General features: G+C 32.8%; 2 protein-coding genes and 1 pseudogene across 2 annotated transcripts; all 3 read right to left on the bottom strand.

Moving 5' to 3' along the window:
* Positions 1-6991: 6991 nt before the first annotated feature.
* LOC140665488 (cytochrome P450 9e2-like) lies at positions 6992-9232 on the bottom strand. The gene has a single exon (XM_072891667.1). The coding sequence runs from the start codon at positions 8781-8783 to the stop codon at positions 7260-7262; it is 1524 nt and encodes a 507-aa protein (XP_072747768.1). The 5' UTR covers positions 8784-9232; the 3' UTR covers positions 6992-7259.
* A 5842-nt stretch (positions 9233-15074) lies between these two features.
* LOC140665152 (cytochrome P450 9e2-like) lies at positions 15075-17283 on the bottom strand. The gene has a single exon (XM_072890904.1). It carries the CDS (start codon positions 17025-17027, stop codon positions 15507-15509), a length of 1521 nt encoding a protein of 506 aa, XP_072747005.1. The 5' UTR covers positions 17028-17283; the 3' UTR covers positions 15075-15506.
* Positions 17284-18210: 927 nt separating this feature from the next.
* LOC140664484 (cytochrome P450 9e2-like) lies at positions 18211-19762 on the bottom strand (annotated as a pseudogene).
* Positions 19763-22014: the final 2252 nt, after the last annotated feature.

Below are 22014 nucleotides of genomic sequence, written 5' to 3' on the forward strand. Positions count from 1 at the left end.
ATCGAGTCTGGCGAAATGACGATGATAGCGAAACGACAGGCTATCCATGTTGTATGCACAATCACACCTCCTACGCGAGGCCTGTAAAAACTTATTGGTTATATCGGACACATTTCAACAAGCGAAAGGCGGTCATCACGATTATACGTTGTCGAGCACTCGAACAAATAACTCAATAACGAAAATACGTCCTACACGCGTGCCATTAACCTTTTTAAAAGTTCGTCACGACAGGCGTTTTGCAATTCGAGCCATTTGTAACATGGACCAGTCAAGTGAAAGTGCTCTTTTGTTGTACAAATAATAATTCTGTCAGTTGTCTCTCTTCTCTTGTATCGTTCTCATAAAAGAAATGATAATGAGAAAAGATAATGAGCAATGCATAATTATGTTTACTCTTTGACAAGGTTCAAAATTTTATTAAAAATATTGATATACGTGTAATAAATATTTAAATATAAAATATACGCGTGCTTTTATTAACACAAAAAATAAGTATTTTAACTAATTATTGAACGATTGTTTTTACTTCGCATAACAAAGTTTTAATTACTGAGTAAACGTTCCTTTGTTTCAGTTTTCGGCATATTAAAATGAACAAAATAATCGTAATACAACAGAAGAAATGTTAGAAACAAATTAGTATTTTAAAGACAAATAAATAAAAAAAATAATCGAAAATAAAAAATATATCTAGTTTCATAATAATATAAATTCAAGGAAAAAAATATACATGCATTTACAGATTTTGATTTAAAAAATTAGTTAAAAGAGAAATTCAAAAATTAGTTTTGTTTTGTTTTAGTTTGCTAAATTGAAATGTTCACACAAATCTTAAATGCTACTGCAATAAGTAGACTATCTACAAATCGCGACTGGGTAATTAATGTATGTGTGAAACTGACGTCTCACTTCATAGAAACTCATTAATTGTTGAAGAGAGAGTTCTGGCTTTATTTTTAATAACTCTCGAATTCTTGATAGATTAAATAAATAGTTTTGGTTATTAAGTAAAAAAAATAGTTTAGAACAAATTGACGTTTAATAAATATTCTAATAATTACGCATAAAACTCTGGCTAGAAATAATTGCGGAATAACACGAAATCTCATTTAAAATCGATAAAACTATCGAAATATGAGTTTAATTCGGCAACATAATTTGTTTAATTAATATTCTAATAATTTTTACCCATAGAACTTTTTGTAGAACTATTGTGAAACTCTCACGCGCTTAAAATCTAACAAGAAAAACTGAAAAAATTGACGAACAAAGTGAGACGTAGCTTTTAGCATTTGGAGTCTCAGTTTATCTAAACTATATTTTTTTTAATTTAATGGCCAGAACTATCTATTTAATCTATCAAAACTTTAAAACTCTCAACAATTAATGAGTTTCCACAAAGTGAGACGTCAACTTCACACACATGTAATTAATGCCTTATAAATTTCGCGATGGCACGTCACGTTGATTCACTCGAGTGCACGAGTTCGCTTTCACGTGTGGGCAACTGCGTAACGAGATTAAGGTCGGTGTCATGCTCTTCGTGTGCATAGGTTGCATTCGATTGCATAAGTTCCAGCACAGATGTACCGAATAAAACAGTCTCATTATAAACTTAGACTAAAGGCGCATTTCTTTAAAGACGTATTTTTTTTCTCTGAAAAAATGAGAAATATCAAGTGCATTAATACGTTCGCCGAAAGTGTGTTTCTTTGTTGTGTCCACACATAATTGTAACATATAATTTCGAGAGCACGCCACGTCAAATAAAAGACAAAAGAAATTTAAAAACTAGAATTTTCTTATCTTTTTTTTATTTTAATTTAGCAAATAATTTAGAATGTGCAATTTTATTTTATATTCAATTTTATTTTATTTCAACACAAATGTTGCAAATAACAATTTAAATATTTTAAAAAGAAAAAGAACATATATATCACAATTATTTATATAAATATTTTTACAAATTAAACCAACAGCATTATTAAGAATTTCTTGTAAATAAGGATTTTCAATGAACAACTTTAATATATAGCGCTGGTTTTGCGTCCTCTCGAATAATGCATTCTAATGTACATACGTATCTAGTAAAATGTTGGGGCGATGGACTTCGGTTCCGCTTCTCGCGAAGAGACGGCAAAGTCTCAACCGTCGACCATGATTTTCGCTCGCTCTTGTAATTTACGGCGGGACGTTCGTTATCGTCGAGAAAATGTTTTCTCCCTTCGTACGCATTTAATTACTCTCGCGCGCGCGCGCGCGCACACGCGGCAGGTAGTGAGATTAGCATGCCGACGATCGGCGTCGTGTCAGACCGTTCGGGGGAGAGCGGCAGGGACGCGACTTCTCTCTTAACGTGGAATTATATAATAATGAATGAGGGAACACGAGTACGGGCGCAGGCAGATACGTCTCTATCGCGGCCTTCGTCGTTACTCATTAATTGTAACGTGGATTGATCAACGAGATTAAGGAAAGTTTGAGCAAAAAGTTGTGTATTAGCTGATGCGAGGAACAACCATATTTTTTCATTTGCCTTGTTAATGAAGAAGCTATTGATTGATGAAACTTTTCATCTAGTATAAATATAATATAAACGCGAACGACCAGACAAAATAACTTCCAAAGCGCAATCTGAAACTAAATAATATAATTTTGCGTAAATTTAATTTGCAAAAAGTAAAAGGCTTCGGATTCGATGTATTAACATTTGTGTTTGATGTATTTATTTTATAATTTAATGATTTAAAAATACCAAACAGGATATCACATAATGACTTGATTAATTGAATCTAAATGAGTTTGAGAAATGGATGGAGGTTGAAAAAAGCAACTGAGAATAAAATCTAGAAATTAATCATTGTTTTCTTTTTTTCTAATCTTCTCGAGAACGAATGGATCTCTTTCGCTTATAACTCGTATCGCGTTTAAACAGTGGGCAAATTATTATAATTTCATGACCACTGCTGCTCGGCGCAGCACGAGTAATCGCCAATCGCGTCGGACACAGTCACAGACCACGACGACGAATCGACAAAGACTACGACTACGATGAATCGAGTCGGCGTTATCATCGGACGAATACATACTTTGATTAATGCAACATCAATTCTCGGTACGTAGGAGATAGGAAATCCAGCCGGACGAAATTACAGCAATAACAATCTCGTCGCGCGCTTGCCGGCAGAGAGAGAGAGAGAGAGAGAGAGAGAGAGAGAGAGAGAGAGAGAGAGAGAGAGAGCGAGAAAGAGAAAGAGGAGGGAATAAAGAAAGAGAGGAAAAGAGAGAGAGAGAGAGAGAGAGAGAGAAAGAGAGAGAGAAAGAACAGAAAATGGATGAGCGCGGCACGCAAATGCAACGCTACGCGAAGCACGAGCGGTATAAGCGAGCGCAAACGCAGATAAAGGATCGCGCTCGCGCGCGCTACGCCGGGAACTATCATCGGTCGTATCGGACGTTCACTGCCGTTGATTTAAGACGCTTGTCGCGGCGCCCGGTTGTTGCGATCGTTAATCGACGTTTCGTAGCTTAGTCGCAATTAAGCCCGACGGGCGCGCCGCGATTGGCGCGCCCGGACGCATTAACGCACGCAATGCCGCCTGTTCATCCCCTCTGTCTCTCTCTCTCTCTCTCTTTTGCGCGCGCGCGCGCGAACGTTCTCTCGTAATCGTCATAATTATCGATGATGACGGATCGTTCCGTCACACGCGCTAATTATCGCCGGCCAGGGCGGTCGTGTGTCGCCGTGGGCGTAGTAAATCGCACGGCGAGCGAGTTGTGTGCTCGCAGAATTTTTATCCCTGTCCCGGAGGGACAGGGCTTGCGCTTGCTTCGCGCAAACACGCGGCATTTATATCCTAAGGGAGATTTTACGTCGCACGACTTCGATTAGCAATGGCGCAAAATCGGCACGACAATTTTCCTCCGTTATCTATCACGCGGACGTATTACGTAATAACGATCGTGCAAATCGCGCTCGGTCTCGAGCGAGGGCGAGGGGGAGGGGGAGGGGGGAGGGAGCCTGTTCACACCAAGTTCACGTGTGTCTCTCGTGCACGCGATTCATATATTTGTATACATTACGTTGCGCGATAATTCAACATATAGTCTCGAAAACTGTTTGTGGATTCTTTCGAGCGAGTCTACGACACGCGTTTCTGAGGGGTTAATTGTTATGTAAATGACACTTTAATGTCGCCGTGATGGGATGATGAGGCGTTTCGTCCCGAGTATCACGCATCACGCGAGTCTCGTTCTCCAATCAATGCAGCTCTCGTTCGTTGCACGCGCGCCGAGACTTTTTATTCACTAATTATTTTATTGCCGCCCGAGGCGTTGTCTTCGCGAGTCGCGTATACCCAGAGAGACAGAGAAAAAGGAATTAAAAGGAACGCGTCCGGCGAAAAAGGAATTAAACGATGACAGGGTTGTTTGCGTAAGGCGACGCAGGCCTGTAATCATCACAATTATCGACACTGACAGATTATTCCGTCACTGGCGGTGAATCGTAATTATCGATTGCCGCCAGTATCAGTCCGGTTAACAGCGAGAATCGGTCGCGTGGAAACGAGAAGTTTATGTTCCGTTAAGACCGCTTAAACGTTCGAAATCGCGTCGGATAGAAATTACATAGCGAATAATCCGAACGCAGCGCGATTAACGGTACCGCGTGCGATTTGTCTAATAAATAACTTGAGGGAACTCTATCTCAGCCTCTTTCTCTCTTTCTCTTTATATACATACACGCACACATCTACTAAAGAAATTCCTTTGCAATTCTCGCGAAATGAGAGATGGCACGCCGTAAACGCGATCTCTTCAGCTAAAACTCGACAAATTATATGCAAATTGCACTTGTCACGCGGCATTATTGCACGTGGTTAGGTAAATATGAATACGATAATGGTGTGTGTGACGAGTGTGTTATTATATATCCTCGCGACGCAATATATTGTATATCGCCGTATGTCAAATTTTAGATAATAACACATTGCACCCCTCCCTTCGTTCGCATCCGTCTTTTGTAATAATTATACGAAATGATTTATAATTTACCGTAGATATAGCATAGGCATTGCAACATTGACGTATACTGTATGTATAATGTTTGTGCCGGATAATAATACGTTGCGACTTTGAAATGGCGAATTTATCGGCAAGAGCCAAGGGGATTAATTCCTTCTCTCGGTCACGAAAGTTAAAGTAGGTGCGCTAATCCATTTTCGCCAAAACGAGGGCCACGCGTGCCAGGCTAATGTAAAATTAATTCTCAGGCCGGATTAATCGAGAAACAGGGCGGTCTCCGAGCTGATATTTCGAGGTCTTTAACCTGCCCTGCCCTGCCCTGTTCGCCACAACATGCGCGGCGTGACGTCATCGAAGATATAAGAAGATGACGCGATCGGTCGATCGTGTGTGTGTGGGTTAACCTGCTGAGTTGGCGCCGCTTTTCGATCCTTGTCGAGCATATCTAGCGGTGCGTGTACATGTATATATTTGTCGATTATCCGGGGAGAAGCTTGTCACGCACACGGGAACATGTTAGATTTACCACGTTATCATGTTAGAGCGACAGGTTGTCTGGAATCGTGTGTTTGAAATTGATGAGGCCAAACCTTTTCCTTATACATCGCATCGGGGTATCACCGTAAGTTTCATTTTATTAGACTTGTCGCAAATTTTTAAATACAAGAATATAGATATGGAAATCAAAGCGCACAGTCAAGTCAAGTTTTGATTAGAGCAAAACTACTTGTAATGACTAAGAAATAAGATATCGTAGGATAAATTTTACATCAGCATAAAGTAATTACTGTGTTCTTGATAATCCTCTATTTATTTATATATTTGAAGATTCGTTTAAAGAATCATTTATATTCAATAGAATATTATACTTGGATTGTCAATGAGATTAGATGCAAAGTAATATTCTTAGGTAGAAAGATTTTTTTTTGAAAATATTTTGAAAGAAAATACACGCTATTATTATTAGTTGACTCTCTATGGTGACGAAATAACTGCTGCAGATGCACTCAGTGTCAGTACTTATTGTTAGAACTAGATAGACTCTTTATATCACAATCATATCTCGCTAGAGTAAGACAGAGCGAACACGCGGTCGCGCATTGCTTACATTCTGACTTCGCCGTCGTGTTTTAATGGCACAATGGGGCCGAACTCGCGCGCGGCGAGCCAATCTAACCCGAGGCAACCCCCGATGCGATTAAATAGGTATCGGTGAATGAGAGATGCGTGGGAAGCCGGGGTCCGGCGACGGTGGTGGGCGATCTGCCTACGTCCCGCTGGATAATAAATCTAGACCAGGGGGAGGGAGAGGGCGTCCGGGGGCCCGTTCTCAGCGCGATCTAAATACATTCGTGAACGACGCCGCGTTAACTCTCCGAGAAATCTCTCGCCTCTCTAATTGGCGCCCACCTGATCAGCAAATGCTCGTGAGTATACTTGTTGGATCGTGATATAAAAATGAAGCAAATATTTCTAACAGAAAAAAAAGTAACATTTTTTATTACGTAATCTTAGATACGACATTGAAAGATATAAATGCATTAAGTGCAGTATTTAACACACATAGAAGAAAGAATGTTTTTACATCGAAATTTTAATCTTTAACTTATTTTTATTAACTTAATTTTTTTTAAATAATATTGTACAATTATATTGTCATAACAATTTAAGCTCTTATCAAATTTTAAAGTTTAGTTTCTTTTTAAAATATCTTCAGCACATTTTATCATCGTTAATTTATATTATTATTTATAACAAAAATTTAATTGAAAATATGCCATTTTCGTTATAAATACTTTCTGAATACTGGAGGAACTGCATATAATTATATAATCAAATAATGAAATACATGTTAATAAATGAATTAATAATTAATTTATTTTAAAGCAACTAGAGCAGCAAACTCTGAAACATTCAAAATTAATTTATTTATATTACGCAGATTATTCGATATAATATTACAATATGTCTAAAATTGTCTGCACATTATTACAATATATCTAAAACCTACTTTATCTATTAACTTAGAAATCTATTACAAAGTTTTAGTTTTTATAAAATTAGCCATAGTAATAATATATAATTAATATCATCATACTTTCCTCTACATAATATCTAGATTAATTATATTTGTAACTTTATTTTAAGCATAAAATTGTATTTAAAGTATATCTGTTTTTTAAAATTAGTGAATCCATCTTTTATTATCATTAATCTTTGCATTCAAACTTTCAATCGATAAGCGTAACAGGAGCCTTCGATTTTCTCGCTCGCAATTTTAACCAGAAACCACCTTCTGGCATCATTATAAAAGATTTTTTATTCAATACCATAGGAATCCTAGTCTTAGTATCAGGTTCAAGATCGCAACGCCATAGCAAGTAAAATGCCATAATTTTCAGTTTTATCATAGCAAATCGGTTAGCTATGCAGATTCTGGGTCCGATACCGAATGGCATGTAGAGTGAGTTGTCTACTTCACCGTTAAGGAATCTATCAGGATCGAACTTGTTCGGATGAGAATAATTCTTGGGATCACGCTGCAGAGCATAACTCGGAAACCAGATGTTGTCTCCCGGTTTTAATGTGATCGGTTCGCCATCCGGAGTCGCTGGTGGCAATTCAAAATCTTTCACGCATACTCTGTCGAGAAAAGGTGCCAGTGGATACAATCTAAGACTCTCGTTTATCACAGCATCCAAATACTTCATTTGACTAATGGCTTCATAAGTAGGCTTGCCATTGGTCCGAATTAGAACATCGTCAATCTCAGCTCTCAATTTGTTCTGAATATCAAAATTGATTCCGATTTCATGTGCCAGAAAGCACATAGCTGTTGATGTCGAATCATATCCAGCGATGAGAAAGACAAACGAATGAGTTGTCATCTCATCAATGTCGATCATAACACCATCAGTCTTATCTCTTTGTTCCATCATCAGATGAAGCATATCTGGACGAATAATTTTCTGCTCATCCCTAGTCTTTACTGTATCAGCAATAATTTCTTTGAAAAAACTTCTTACCCTTGAGCTAAACAGTTTTAATCTGAGAAATCTCGCGAATAGTGGGAAGTGTTTATTTATTAAGACTTTGAGAGAATTACTGGAGAACGTCGAGGCTTCCTTGGCGAGAAGAAGAAACTCGTTGTTGGGATGTTTAAACGAATTCACGCTTATACCGAAAGCACATGTGGCCACCACGTCGTTTCCGTATTTGCTCAGCACATCCTTCATATCGTACGTCTTTCCGATATTTCCAGAATCGTTCACTAGGAAATCGGTAAGGTTTTCCGCACACTCGCACATCAGTTGAAACATTATTTTTATTTTTCCGGACGAGAAAGTAGGACTGAGAAGCTTGCGCATCTCGCGCCAATGATCACCTTTTACACTGAATAGATTCCCACTGATTAGTGGTTCATTTTTTTCGAATAAATCAGGGTGATCACAGAAGTTGTCAAAATTTTTGATGGCAATTGTGGTAATTATTTCCGGGTCACGAATCACATAGACTGGCGCCATAAAATCATAAAAACCAAAATATTTTACATGCGGGAACAGATCGTATATTTTTTGAAGGTTTTCTGGCAGAGACAAACGTCGAAAAATGAAAGGCCCTAAGTTACCCAGAAGTGGAATCGGTCGCACATGTGGGATCTTAAGTCGCTTGAAATGAGACAACTTGCCCAAGATAAAATAATATAGACAAATACATGCCGTAATAGTAATCAGAATTAAAGTAGAGAGTTCCATCACATTGATTTTCCAGTTAATTATGCGATGAGACAATATTATAATGTTTTGCTAATATAGTTTTTATTGAGATGGTGAATAGTTTCTAAATTTGATTATACTGATATCATTAGCACACAAGTTTATTAGTTTTTTTATTGTCTCTAAGTTTTTATCAATTTTTTACGTTTGTAAATTTTCACTTTTAGCAAATGATAATCTATGGATTCAATATTTTATTATCTAGATACGTGTATCGCGCGTTAAATGTAAAGATTGACTGCTGCTTCTTGCTTGAAGCAGTTTCGTTTTATTAACTGCACCAGTTACTACGTCATAAATACCACTTGAAGAATCATCTTTTAATCGGCTGTTATCATTGTGTTACTATCTGCAAAACTATTTTTACCGTATGATATTCGATATTTGTTAATTCACTTAAGTTCAAGGTTAATTTATGTGATATATGGATCTTAATAAATGATGATATTTTACTTTACTATGATTATGATAAAAAATATAACTTAAAAAATTTATGTTATATTATTAAATTGGTTTCTCTTCTTATATCTTTTATAGCTTGATGATTGAAACATAATTGTAAATATTCTTTTTTGACCAATATCTTTAATACTATTTATATTCTTCATCGTTCATATTTTTGCTTTAACAAAAATAAACGAAAGACACAATTTTATTATTTTTAATTTTATCTATCGAAACGCTAGTCTCGTTAAACGTCAAAAATACTTGTGTTCCGCTTTGTTTCTATGACTCATCATATTAGGTAACGTCAAATTCTGATTATAGGAGGAGTAGAAGATTGCTGGTCATTCACACGCCTACAATCGGCGTGATATCGATTACATAGTAATTATATCAGAAAAAAGCGAAATTCTATATTGCATTTAACCTGGTTATCAAAGATCAATTAAACTAACCGCTACCCAGTCAGAGATCGAATTAAGATAGATTTTTCATGAATTGTATGAGCTAACTGTAAATACATGTAATTTACATATAGTGTTATTAAGTCGCTATTATTCCAGAACGATATTTCATATCGAACACCATTTGATTCTTTATGACTCGACATTCAAATATTTATTGAAACGCCCATGAACGATTTATCATGAGGTTTTCATTTACCTATTAGTTTATTTACCATGTACCTCCTCGAAAGTTGTAAACGGTTAATTATCGAATCTAATAATATACCTTAAGCCCACAGAGCAATCATAATTTTATCAATCGCTAACGGTTGTTTCGTACGATTATACTCAGGCTTTAGACAGATTTATTTCATACTATCGTACTCACACACAATTGTATTTAAACTTGCATCTAATTGTTCGACAAATTGCGATTATGCATCCAGGATAGTTTACCGTTATAAGATTAATCAGATTTTATTTTCAATACATCATATAATTAATAATTATCTTTTGTTATGCAAACAAAATGTGTAAATATTAAATATTCTTTAAAATTCTCATTAATATTCATTATTCCTTATTTAAAAGATTTTTCAGAACGCAAATATTCCTAGAAAAAATCAAATGAATACAAAATAGCTTGCATATTAGTTAATTAGCCTCTACATGCAAATCTTAATTATATCTATCTAAGTAAGGAGATGTCTTAGTTATCGATATTTACTACAGTGTATGTAATTTCGAATCGCATCAAGTAGCTTGTTAATTAAGTGCCCTGCGATAAGAGCTGATCTCGCTAATCGGAGCGTTTAGAAAGGGCGACACTTTTTTTTTCAACAGTTGACAGGTAAAAAAGACTTTTACGCATCACCATAAAAACGCCGACGAAACAAAATCCGTACTCAATTAATCCGCTTATCTCGAACTAATCGGCGTTCTATTATATTGCCGAGCGCAAGAACAATCGCTAACGCTTGTGCACAGCTAATTTATAATATACGCGTTAGTTTCGACGAAAGACAGAGAGGGAAAAGAAGGATACATGTATGCACGGATATATTATCGGTCGCGATTATATGAGAGACGCATCTCATAATCAGCGAATTGCACTTTCGCTTCTGCCTGTCGTAACACGAGCATCACGCTGACTTCGATAGAAAGGATAGCGTGATGCATACATCTCTTTGTTTAGATTGTGTTTTGTAAAAAAAATAAAGCACTAATTTGAAACAAAATCTTGAAATACTTGTCAGAGAAAAAAATATATAAAAAGCGGTATCTAAATTTTAATCCAAAAAAAACAATTTTTTTATTTGCTGTTATGGAAAATGTGACATTTACGATTATTTAATTAGGCCGATTTTGATGGGAATCAACACACACACTCAATAATTTTTATAACAAAATTTTATAATAAAATATTTCAGACTATATAGATGTTAGAAGTGAAATATATATAGTACACTTGGATAATATGATTTGTTTTTTATAGACATTGAAATAATTAACACTCTCATAATGCTGATGCATTTCTTTGTCATCAGGCAATTTTACAGCAAAAAAAAGATACTTGATATAAAAAAAAATTTAAATTGCTTCGATTCTATATAATTTAAAAAATAACTGCAAAACTGCAAACAAATATTTTTTAAATATACGATACATTAAACAAATATAATATATTAGTAAATATTATATTTTTAAAAGAAAAATTTTTTATATAATCTTGAGACACGTCAACGTACACAACATTAGACCGTGAATTGCGAACTGTCTGGAAATTTTCTCATCGCTACGATGCGACTGGTGAGTTCGATGTTATGTCACAGATTGCGTCATCGCCTTCTATTACCAGCGGTTGACAATGAGATACTGCCGTTAAAGTGGATGCTATTTGTATGTAAATCGGATCGACTGATGACTAGATCTTTAAACAGCCATGACTACAGGAAAAGCTTCCACTAAGTACATAAATCGTAATATTTCTACCAAAGTACTTTTTACCTTGCCCTAATTGACACAGAAATTGTGCAAGAAGTCGGATTACGTAAGACAGCAGGCATAAGAATAATTCTCTTAGAGATGTAATCCCGGATATTTATGCGAAACATTTGATTCGCAGCATAGCGGATGGTGAACGTCATTTGTCTCTCTCGTGGAAAATAATTAACGACTTCGTGAAACAAGGCTATAAGTGATTCCCAGGATTTCAAACAAAACATATTTCTTTAATACTTTAGCCGGAATAAATAATTTAGAGTACGATTTACATTATAAGTTAATACTGTATTTTTTAAATATTTCTTTTAGAAATGCATAAAATTTATATGACTAAATATTCTATTTATTCTATTCAAACTAACGAAATAAATTTTAGTCTTATTTCTTTTTATGATATATGTATTTGTAAAGGTTAAAAAATACTATAGCTACGAGTTAAAAGCAAACAATGATGCTGCAATTTAAGATCATTATACGAAAGTGAAACTGCGCACGTAAATGTTGCAAATATTGCATAAAAGCAGTCATCGGTTATGTTAAAGTACATATCGACAAAAGTACACGCTTTACCATCGAATGCACAAATAAATAACACGCATGCAACGAATAAGCATGATTTATAAATGTCTCATTTTTGCTCTTTGTTTCGATTATCTAAGCGTTTCTCAATCTTTCGGACACAAAAAATTCAAAGACGAAACTATTTAGACTTTTCTCGAACAGTGGCGTAATTATTACTTATAATTAGTAAAAATATAGCAACGCACGATCAAGAAATAAAAAATTTTTAAATAAGGACTTCACAATTTACACACATACATAAAAACTATAATATAATTAATAGATAATATTAATAATTTTAGTCTTATTTTAGTATATATAATAATCTTGAAAACTTTTATAATTCAAATTAGTTTTTATCACTTAACATATTAAAAGTACATTATGCTATCAAATAAAGTATAAAATATAGTAACATATTGTTTGATATAGGTATTACATAAAATATAGTTACGCTAAAATATAAAGATATATAAAATTTTGGGGACCCAGTCTTGAATATAAAAGAAATTTTAATTATGCCATTGGTCTTTTAACCACTCTTTCAGAAGAGAGAACATGAAACCAAGTCAGTTGACTTGTAGATTACCATTCCACACACAGTTTGACTAACTGGCCGTATTAGTGTCTGACGACCGACTGGGACTATGATTAATTCGGACAGGGGACATCTCGATATCAACGTGCATGCTCGCGCTTGTTCCTCCGTAATGCGTTTCTCCCGTTCTCATTTCTTGTTTCCATCGAGTGGCCGATGATATGGCCATTAAATATTTCCTCTGTTCGCGTTACATCGCCGGATGATGAGAACTCGCGAGCAGCCGAGTGTGGATTTCCTTTTCGTTCTTTTTCCGAGACAGGATTAAAGACGACGGACGTGCGACTTGTAGTTGCATCGACAAGCTTGTTGATTATTTTCTCGGAGACTTAGGTGTAAATTACGCTTGGTAGCCTTTAACTAACTTTGGCCGACGATATATTCTCTCGACCGGCTTAGATTACATCAATCATGTTTCGTGATGTAAATGGAAGAAAAATTTAATTACATTTTATTAATATTAATGCAGCGATTATATATATATATATAATTTAAAAAACGCTTGAATTAAATGCTTGAATTGATTTTGCTGGAGTAATCCTTTTCGTTTTCTGTACGACAAATATAGAAACGAAATTGCGTCGCAATTGTAGATAAAGGAATTAAGTATATACTTAATTATCTTCTTTTCTGAAATAACAAATTTGTTTGAAGATATGTAGATATGATATAAATGATATGTAGATATATAGATATGTTATACAATAATAAAACACTTTAAAAGTCTTCCTTCTAATCAAGGATACTATCATTTGTTGTTATAATATGTATATTACATATATGCGTCGCGATTGTAGATAAAGGAATTAAGTATATACTTAATTATCTTCTTTTCTGAAATAACAAATTTGTTTGAAGATATGTAGATATGATATAAATGATATGTAGATATGTAGATATGTTATACAATAATAAAACACTTTAAAAGTCTTCCTTCTAATCAAGGATACTATCATTTGTTGTTATAATATGTATATTACATATATGCGTCGCGATTGTAGATAAAGGAATTAAGTATATACTTAATTATCTTCTTTTCTGAAATAACAAATTTGTTTGAAGATATGTAGATATGATATAAATGATATGTAGATATGTAGATATGTTATACAATAATAAAACACTCTAAAAGTCTTCCTTCTAATCAAGGGTACTAACATTTGTTGTTATAATATGTATATTACATATATGTGTATGTACATACGTATATATATGTAATCACAAGATTTTGTCAGTGAACACGAAGTTTATCGTTAGTTTAATTAGGTTAAAGTTAATGTCAACAATCAATAATACATATATCTCATTTCTCTTACGCTAACGTTAAATATTCTTAAAAGTAAAAAAATATTTTATTCAACATCATTTAATTATTTTTAATAAGTATATTATTATTTTTTATAGACGCTCTTTTCAATATATATACCTATATATATATATTTTTTTATACAGTTTCATTGTTATTTATTTTATTGCTGTTATAATATAAAAAACAATAAAAATAAACACGCACACACACGTACAACATTTATAGTTTAATATTAGGTACAATATATGTATTTAATAGATGAATTATAACAGTGTCATAATCAAACTTCTTACCTTTATTAAAAAAATGTGTATAGGACTTATCTTACGTATATGCATATTCACAAATGTTGGTAAAAAATATTTAATTTATCATAGTTTTCAAATCAATTACAAAGTAACATTCTTTATTACGTAATCTTAGATATGACATTGAAAGATATAAATGCATTAAGTGCAGTATTTAACACACATATGAGAAAGAATTTTTATACCGAAATTTTAATCTTTAACTTATTTTTATTAACTTAATTTTTTTTTAAAATAATATTGTACAATTATATTGTCATAACAATTTAAGCTCTTATCAAATTTTAAAGAAATAATTGTTAATAAATGAATTAATATTTAATTTATTTTAAAGCAACTAGAGTAGCAAACTCTGAAACTTATTCAAAGTTAATTTATTTATATTACGCAGATTATTCGATACAATATTCGATACAATATGTCTAAATTGTCTGCACATTATTACAATATATCTAAAACCTACTTTATCTATTAACTTAGAAATCTATTACAAAGTTTTAGTTTCTTTTTAAAATATATTCAGCAGATTTTATTATGGTTAATTTATATTATTATTTATAACAAAAATTTAATTAAAAATATGCCATTTTCGTTATAAATACTTTCTAGGAACTGCATGTATAATTATATAACCAAATGATGAAATAATTGTTAATAAATGAATTAATATTTAATTTATTTTAAAGCAACTAGAGCAGCAAACTCTGAAACTCATTCAAAGTTAATTTATTTATATTACGCAGATTATTCGATACAATATTCGATACAATATGTCTAAATTGTCTGCACATTATTACAATATATCTAAAACCTACTTTATCTATTAACTTAGAAATCTATTACAAAGTTTTAGTTTTTATAAAATTGGCCATAGTAATATATAATTAATACCATCATACTTTCCTCTACATAATATCTAGATTAATTATATTTGTAACTTTATTTTAAGCATAAAATTGTATTTAAAGTATATCTGTTTTTTAAAATTAGTGAATCCATCTTTTATTATCATTAATCTTTGCATTTAAACTTTCAATCGATAAGCGTAACAGGAGCTTTCGATTTTCTCGCTCGCAATTTTAACCAGAAACCACCTTCTGGTCTTATTACATAAGATTTTTTACTCAATACCATAGGAATCTTAGTCTTAGTATCAGGTTCGAGATCGCAACGCCATAGCAAGTAAAATGTCATAATTTTCAGTTTTATCATAGAAAATCGCTTAGCTATGCAGCTTCTGGGTCCGATACCGAATGGCATGTAGAGTGAGTTTTCTACTTCATCGTTGAGGAATCTATTAGGATCGAACTTGTTCGGATGAGGATAATTTTTGGGATCACGGTGCAGAGCATAACTTGGCAACCAGATGTGGTCTCCCGGTTTTAATGTAATCGGTTCGCCATCCGGAGTCGCTGGTGGCAATTCAAAATCTTTCACGCATACTCTGCTGAGAAGAGGTGCTAGTGGATACAATCTAAGACTCTCGTTTATCACAGCATCCAAATACTTCATTTGACTAATGGCTTCATAAGTAGGCTTGCCATTGGTCCGAATTAGAACATCGTCAATCTCAGCTCTCAATTTGTTCTGAATATCAAAATTGATTCCGATATTATGTGCCAGAAAGCACATAGCTGTTGTTGTCGAATCATATCCAGCGATGAGAAAGACAAACGAATGAGTTGTTATCTGATCAATGTCGATCGAAACACCATCAGTCTTATCTCTTTGTTCCATCATCAGATGAAGCATATCTGGACGAATAATTTTCTGTTCATCCCTAGTCTTTACTGTATCAATAATAATTTCTCTGAAGAAATTTCTTACTCTTGCGCTAAACAGTTTTAATCCGAGAAGTCCCACGAATAGTGGGAAGTGTTTATTTATTAAGAGTTTGAGAGAATTATTGGAGAACATCGAGGCTTCCTTGGCGAGAAGAAGAAACTCGTTGTTGGGATGTTTAAACGAATTCACGCTTATACCGAAAGCACATGTGGCCACCACGTCGTTTCCGTATCTGCCCAGCACATCCCTCAAATTGTACGTCTTTCCGATATTTCCAGAATCGTTTACCAGGAAATCGGTAAGGTTTTCCGCACACTCGCACATCATTTGAAACATTATTTTTATTTTTCCGGACGAGAAAGTAGGACTGAGAAGCTTGCGTATCTCGCGCCAATGATCACCTTTTATACTAAATAGATTCCCATTGATTAGTGGTTCATTTTTGAATATATCAACATGATCACAGAAGTTGTCAAAATTTTTGATGGCAACTGTGGTAATTACTTCTGGGTCACGCATCACATAGACTGGCGCCATAAAATCGTAAAAACCAAAATATTTTACATGCGGGAACTGATTGTATACTTTTTGAAGGTTTTCTGGCAGAGACATACGTCGAAAAATGAAAGGCGCTAAGTTACCCAGAAGTGGAATCGGTCGCACATGTGGGATCTTAAGTCGCTTGAAATGAGACAACTTGCCGAAGATTAAATAATATAGATAAATACATGCCGTAATAGTAATCAGAATTAAAGTAGAAAGTTCCATCACACTGATTTTCCAGTTAATTATGCGATGAGACAATATTATAATGTTTTGCTAATATAGTTTTTATTGAGATGGTGAATAGTTTCTAAATTTGATTATACTGATATCATTAGCACACAAGTTTATTAGTTTTTTTATTGTCTCTAAGTTTTTATCAATTTTTTACGTTTGTAAATTTTCACTTTTAGCAAATGATAATCTCTATGGATTCAATATTATATTATCTAGATACGTGTATCGCGCGTTAAATGTAAAAATTGACTGCTGCTTCTTGCTTGAAGCAGTTTCGTTTTATTAACTGCACCAGTTACTACGTTATAAATACCACTTGAAGAATTATCTTTTAATCGGCTGTTATCATTGTGTTACTATCTGCAAAACTATTTTTACCGTATGATGTTCGATATTTGATTAATTCACTTGAGTTCAAGGTTAATTTATGTGATATATGGATCTTAATAAATGATATCTTACTTTATAACGATTATGATAAAATATTTTTGAATAATGCAATAAAAAAATGTTATATGTACTTTATATTTATTCATTTTAACTATTTTTACAGTCTTGTAATATAATAGTATTTTTATGTCAAACTATAGTATATGGATTAAAACATATATCAATTTTGAACTATAATAAATCTTAAGTTCTTAAATTATAAAAGTCCGATTAAAATTAAGAATCAATCATAAAAAATAAATATATGCAAAATGAAAGTACCTTTTCTTATACGATAAAGCAAAAACTTAATTTAAATTTTGATCCATCCACAAAAATATTGCATTTGAAAAAGGTATTAATAATGTAAATATTAAATGCAATATCTAAAGCATATATACATGAGAGGTGTAAGAATAAATTAAAGTAATTTCTTAGCAAAATTTTTATTTGTCTTTTCAACTTTATTTTCTTTACAAACTATCAAAATAATATCGTGTAATTTTATCGCTATAATCATTCAAGATCTTGTCTGTAATTACAACTTAAAGTAAAAGTTTTATATACATGTACATATATACAAAATAATTTTCTGAAATTTTTTATTTTTAATATTTTTAATTTCTTTAGATTAAATATTTAGATTAGAAAAAGCTTTTGCGCATTTGATAATAAAAATGTTTATTTTAGGTATAATTTTATTGTTAGACTCTTAAAATGCATAAGAATTATATAAGTATGATTAATTTCTGTTCTCAAATACTCCGTTCGATAAATATTGTGCTACAGAATCTTCCGAGTTTCTTGCTTTCAACTTTAACCAGAAACCTCTCTCTGCCATTGTGACTTGTGACTTTTTATCCAGTGTTATGGGATGTTTGGTTTTGTTAGCATCAGGTTCAAAATCACAACGCCACAGAAGATAGAACAACATGATCTTTATTTGCAGTAAAGCGAATCTGTTACCTAAGCAAAGTCCAAGACCAAACGGTATGTAGACCGAGTTATTCACATCTCCCTTCAGAAATCTGTCGGGATCGAATTTGTTTGGCTGCGAATAATATTTGGGGTCGTGATGTAGAGTATAACTTGAAAACCACACAGCATCTCTGGGCTTTAATATGATCGATTCACCATCCGAAGTCGCTGATGGCAATTTGAATTCTTTTACGCACACTCTATCAAGGAAACTCGCTATCGGATACAATCTATAAGATTCATTCACAGCAGCATCCAAGTACTTCATACCATTAATGGTTTCGTAAGTAGGTTTGCCATTAGTTTTCTTAAGAACATCATCAACCTCTACTCTCAGTTTATCTTTAATATCAGAATTAACAGCAATTTATGCGTCAGAAAGCACATAGCCATCGAGACAGAATCCACCAAAGAGAAAGATAAACGCCTGAGCAGTCATTTCTTCAATGTCGAATTTAACTTGATCTTTATTCCTAGTCTTCATCATCAGTTGGATCAAGTCTGGTCGAAAAATCCCCTGCTTATCTCTGATTTGTACCGTGCTGTTAACAATATTTTTGAAGAATTTTTCCACTCTTTCGCTAAACAGTCTCAATTTGAAAAGCCTTGTGAGCAACAAGGAAAGTGAGCATGTATGAAAACATGAGAGATAGCCGACCATCAAAGGTAAATGTTTTTCTGCCGAGCAACTAGAACTCATTATTTGGATTCTTAAAGGAATCCACGCTAATGCCAAAAGCGCATGTAGCCACTACATCGTTGATGTATCTGCACAGCGTTTCTTTCATATCATATGTCTTAGTAATCTTTCCGGATTGTGTCACTAGAAAATTGGTGAAGTTTTCAGCACATTCGCACATGAGTCCGAACATCATCTTCATCTTACTGGATGTGAAAAGCTGAGCTGATAAGTTTCCGTACGTCGCGCCACGTGATCGCCTTGTAGACTGAATAAATTTTTACTGGCCATTGGTTCGCTTTCGTTCACGAAACTCCGGTGATCACAGAAGTTGTCAAAATTTTTAATAGCTATTGTGGCGATTAATTATGGATCACGAATCACGTACAACGGTCTTGTAAGACGGTCATAGAAGCCGAAATATTTCGCCTCCGGAAATAAATAGATTATATATTTTGCATATGACCTCCGCAAAAGATTCACGTTGGAATATGAAGGGCACTAGGTTACCCAGAAACGGAATCGGTCGCACATGTGGAATCTTGAGTTGCGCGAAATGAGATAACTTGCGTAGAACAAAATAATATAAACAGATACCTGCTGTGAGGATAGTTAGGAAAAATGTAGATAACTCCATTGTGATACTAATTTTTTAATTTGTCATATAAGAGGAAAAGATTGATGATTGACAGATTGTTCGTCAAAATTGAAACAATTTTTACGTTTGATAATTTGACTATCAACGCGAGGAAAGAATAAAAATTCAGATTGTTGTTAATTTTGTTCTTCTATTCAATTGTCATTTTATATATTGTTGTTAGAATTGTGCCGAGAGATTGGAAACATTTTGTATTGATCGAGATTGTTTACTACTATAACTAGATGAATTATCTGATAACGAGATATACGCTTGAGAACATGTCCTTATCTGCTTTTCAAGATGGAAAATTAATTTTGCTAAATACGAAAAAATATAAATAACAGAAGGCGCTGCCATCGACTGTGTCCTTGGCAAATTTATTTTTATTGATATGGAAGATAAATTATTATTAAATCGTGAAGTGGTTAAAGGTTAACTGCTGCTAATTCTTGCTAATGTTATCGTTTAATAGATAGTATTCTGATTTATTATTGGAACAATTTATCGATAAATATTTATTTTTAATATATAAATTTAATGCTAATATATAAATTAAAACATTTATATATAACCTTTTTTCTTATAATTTTTTATTGTTATATAAAGATATAACAGAAGTATGTACATACATACATACATACATACAGGGTGCATAAGTCACACCCTATCTCTAGAGAATTGACAAAGTTAAAATAAGTCGAAATAAAAAACTAAAGAATAAAAAATAAGATAAAAATGAAATAAAAGAATTTGTGCATTCAAATAGATAAATTATTTTAACACCTTCTATAATTTTAACCTTCTTAGCTATTTATTAGTTAATTAATGTATACTTCTAATCTTAACTCATTATTATCAAAACAATTACAAACTTTTAATTCACATAAAAATAATATTCTCTTCGAATGATTTTTCCGATTATTTAATTGTAATTCTTTAAAAAAGGCTCAATTTTTTTAGAGAAGGCTCATTGTTTTCAGTTTTTATCGAGTCAACTTAAAGATTTATATGCTTAATTATTAAAGTATCAATATAATTAAGAAAAAAGTAAATTTAATTTTGCTAATTTTACTATTTGACTAAAGTTTTATCATTAGAATTCAAATTAAAAATGACTTTCGCGATTAATTATTCACAAAGGCTATAAATATTATATTAATTCAATAAATTATTTGACAATAAGAGATACACTGTGAAATTCTATGACTGCTTTACATGTTCATCATCAAGAACTAATTTTTCAAACTGCGTAGTTAAGAATGTCGTAAGGAATTGTTACTGATTTATTTTGTCCTTCGTCAATTTAATCTTATCAAGTGTGTGATTTGTTTTTTTGAAGTGATTCAAGTTAAAATCTAATCAATGATAATTCTCACTTTAATAATGTTATTATTCATTATTCTTGAAATAATAGTAGATAAATATTTAATAGTAACAAAAATAAACATATCAATAATTTAATAACTATATAATTAAATTTTTTAGTCAAAGAAGATTTTAATAGAGAAATGTCCTACAGAAGTTTTAAAGAATCTTCTTTTAAACAAAATATTCACTGCATATCCTGATATATTAATAAGATAAAAATTATTTTTAGTATAAAAGAAGAATAAAAAATATACAATAATATTATATATAATTTGATTATTTATTTTGTTTAATTATTTTAATTATAATTTTAGATAAAGTTGTGAGATTTTTAGATATCGAAATTGCATTAGTTAATTATATGTGCATGTATATATGTATGTACTACTAATATTCACGCAAATAATAGATATTATTAAATTATGATACCAATAATTAATTATATAATTAATAAGACAAAAATTAATAACAATGATAATCAACGTAGTATATCTTTTTAATAAGATGGCACTCTTTCATCATGTATTTAACACATTTTTTATTTATTTCATACTCAAGAATTTGACTCGAGTCGTCTTTGTTAGGAGAATTACATAACTGTTTCCCAAATATTGACGAGCGAAATGCATGTCAGCGGAAGAGCTTTCTATCGGACATATCCGATGATTCTCCCGGACTTTCACGCGGGGAAGAACCACTTGAGAAACTGAAAGTCATGTCGCGAACGATCACGATTTTCTCACGGCGACTCTCGGAGCTATGCACTCGTCGTTTACACTGTCCGATTTGAGATAAGAATAGTTTATACACGGTTATCGATCTTCCGGCTTTTCCCATCACTGTTACGAGTTGTTTATGAAGAGTATGATTCTTTCAATAAT

The sequence above is a fragment of the Anoplolepis gracilipes genome, chromosome 4 (genome assembly GCF_047496725.1).
Source record: "Anoplolepis gracilipes chromosome 4, ASM4749672v1, whole genome shotgun sequence".
Taxonomy (NCBI): Eukaryota; Metazoa; Arthropoda; class Insecta; order Hymenoptera; family Formicidae; genus Anoplolepis; species Anoplolepis gracilipes.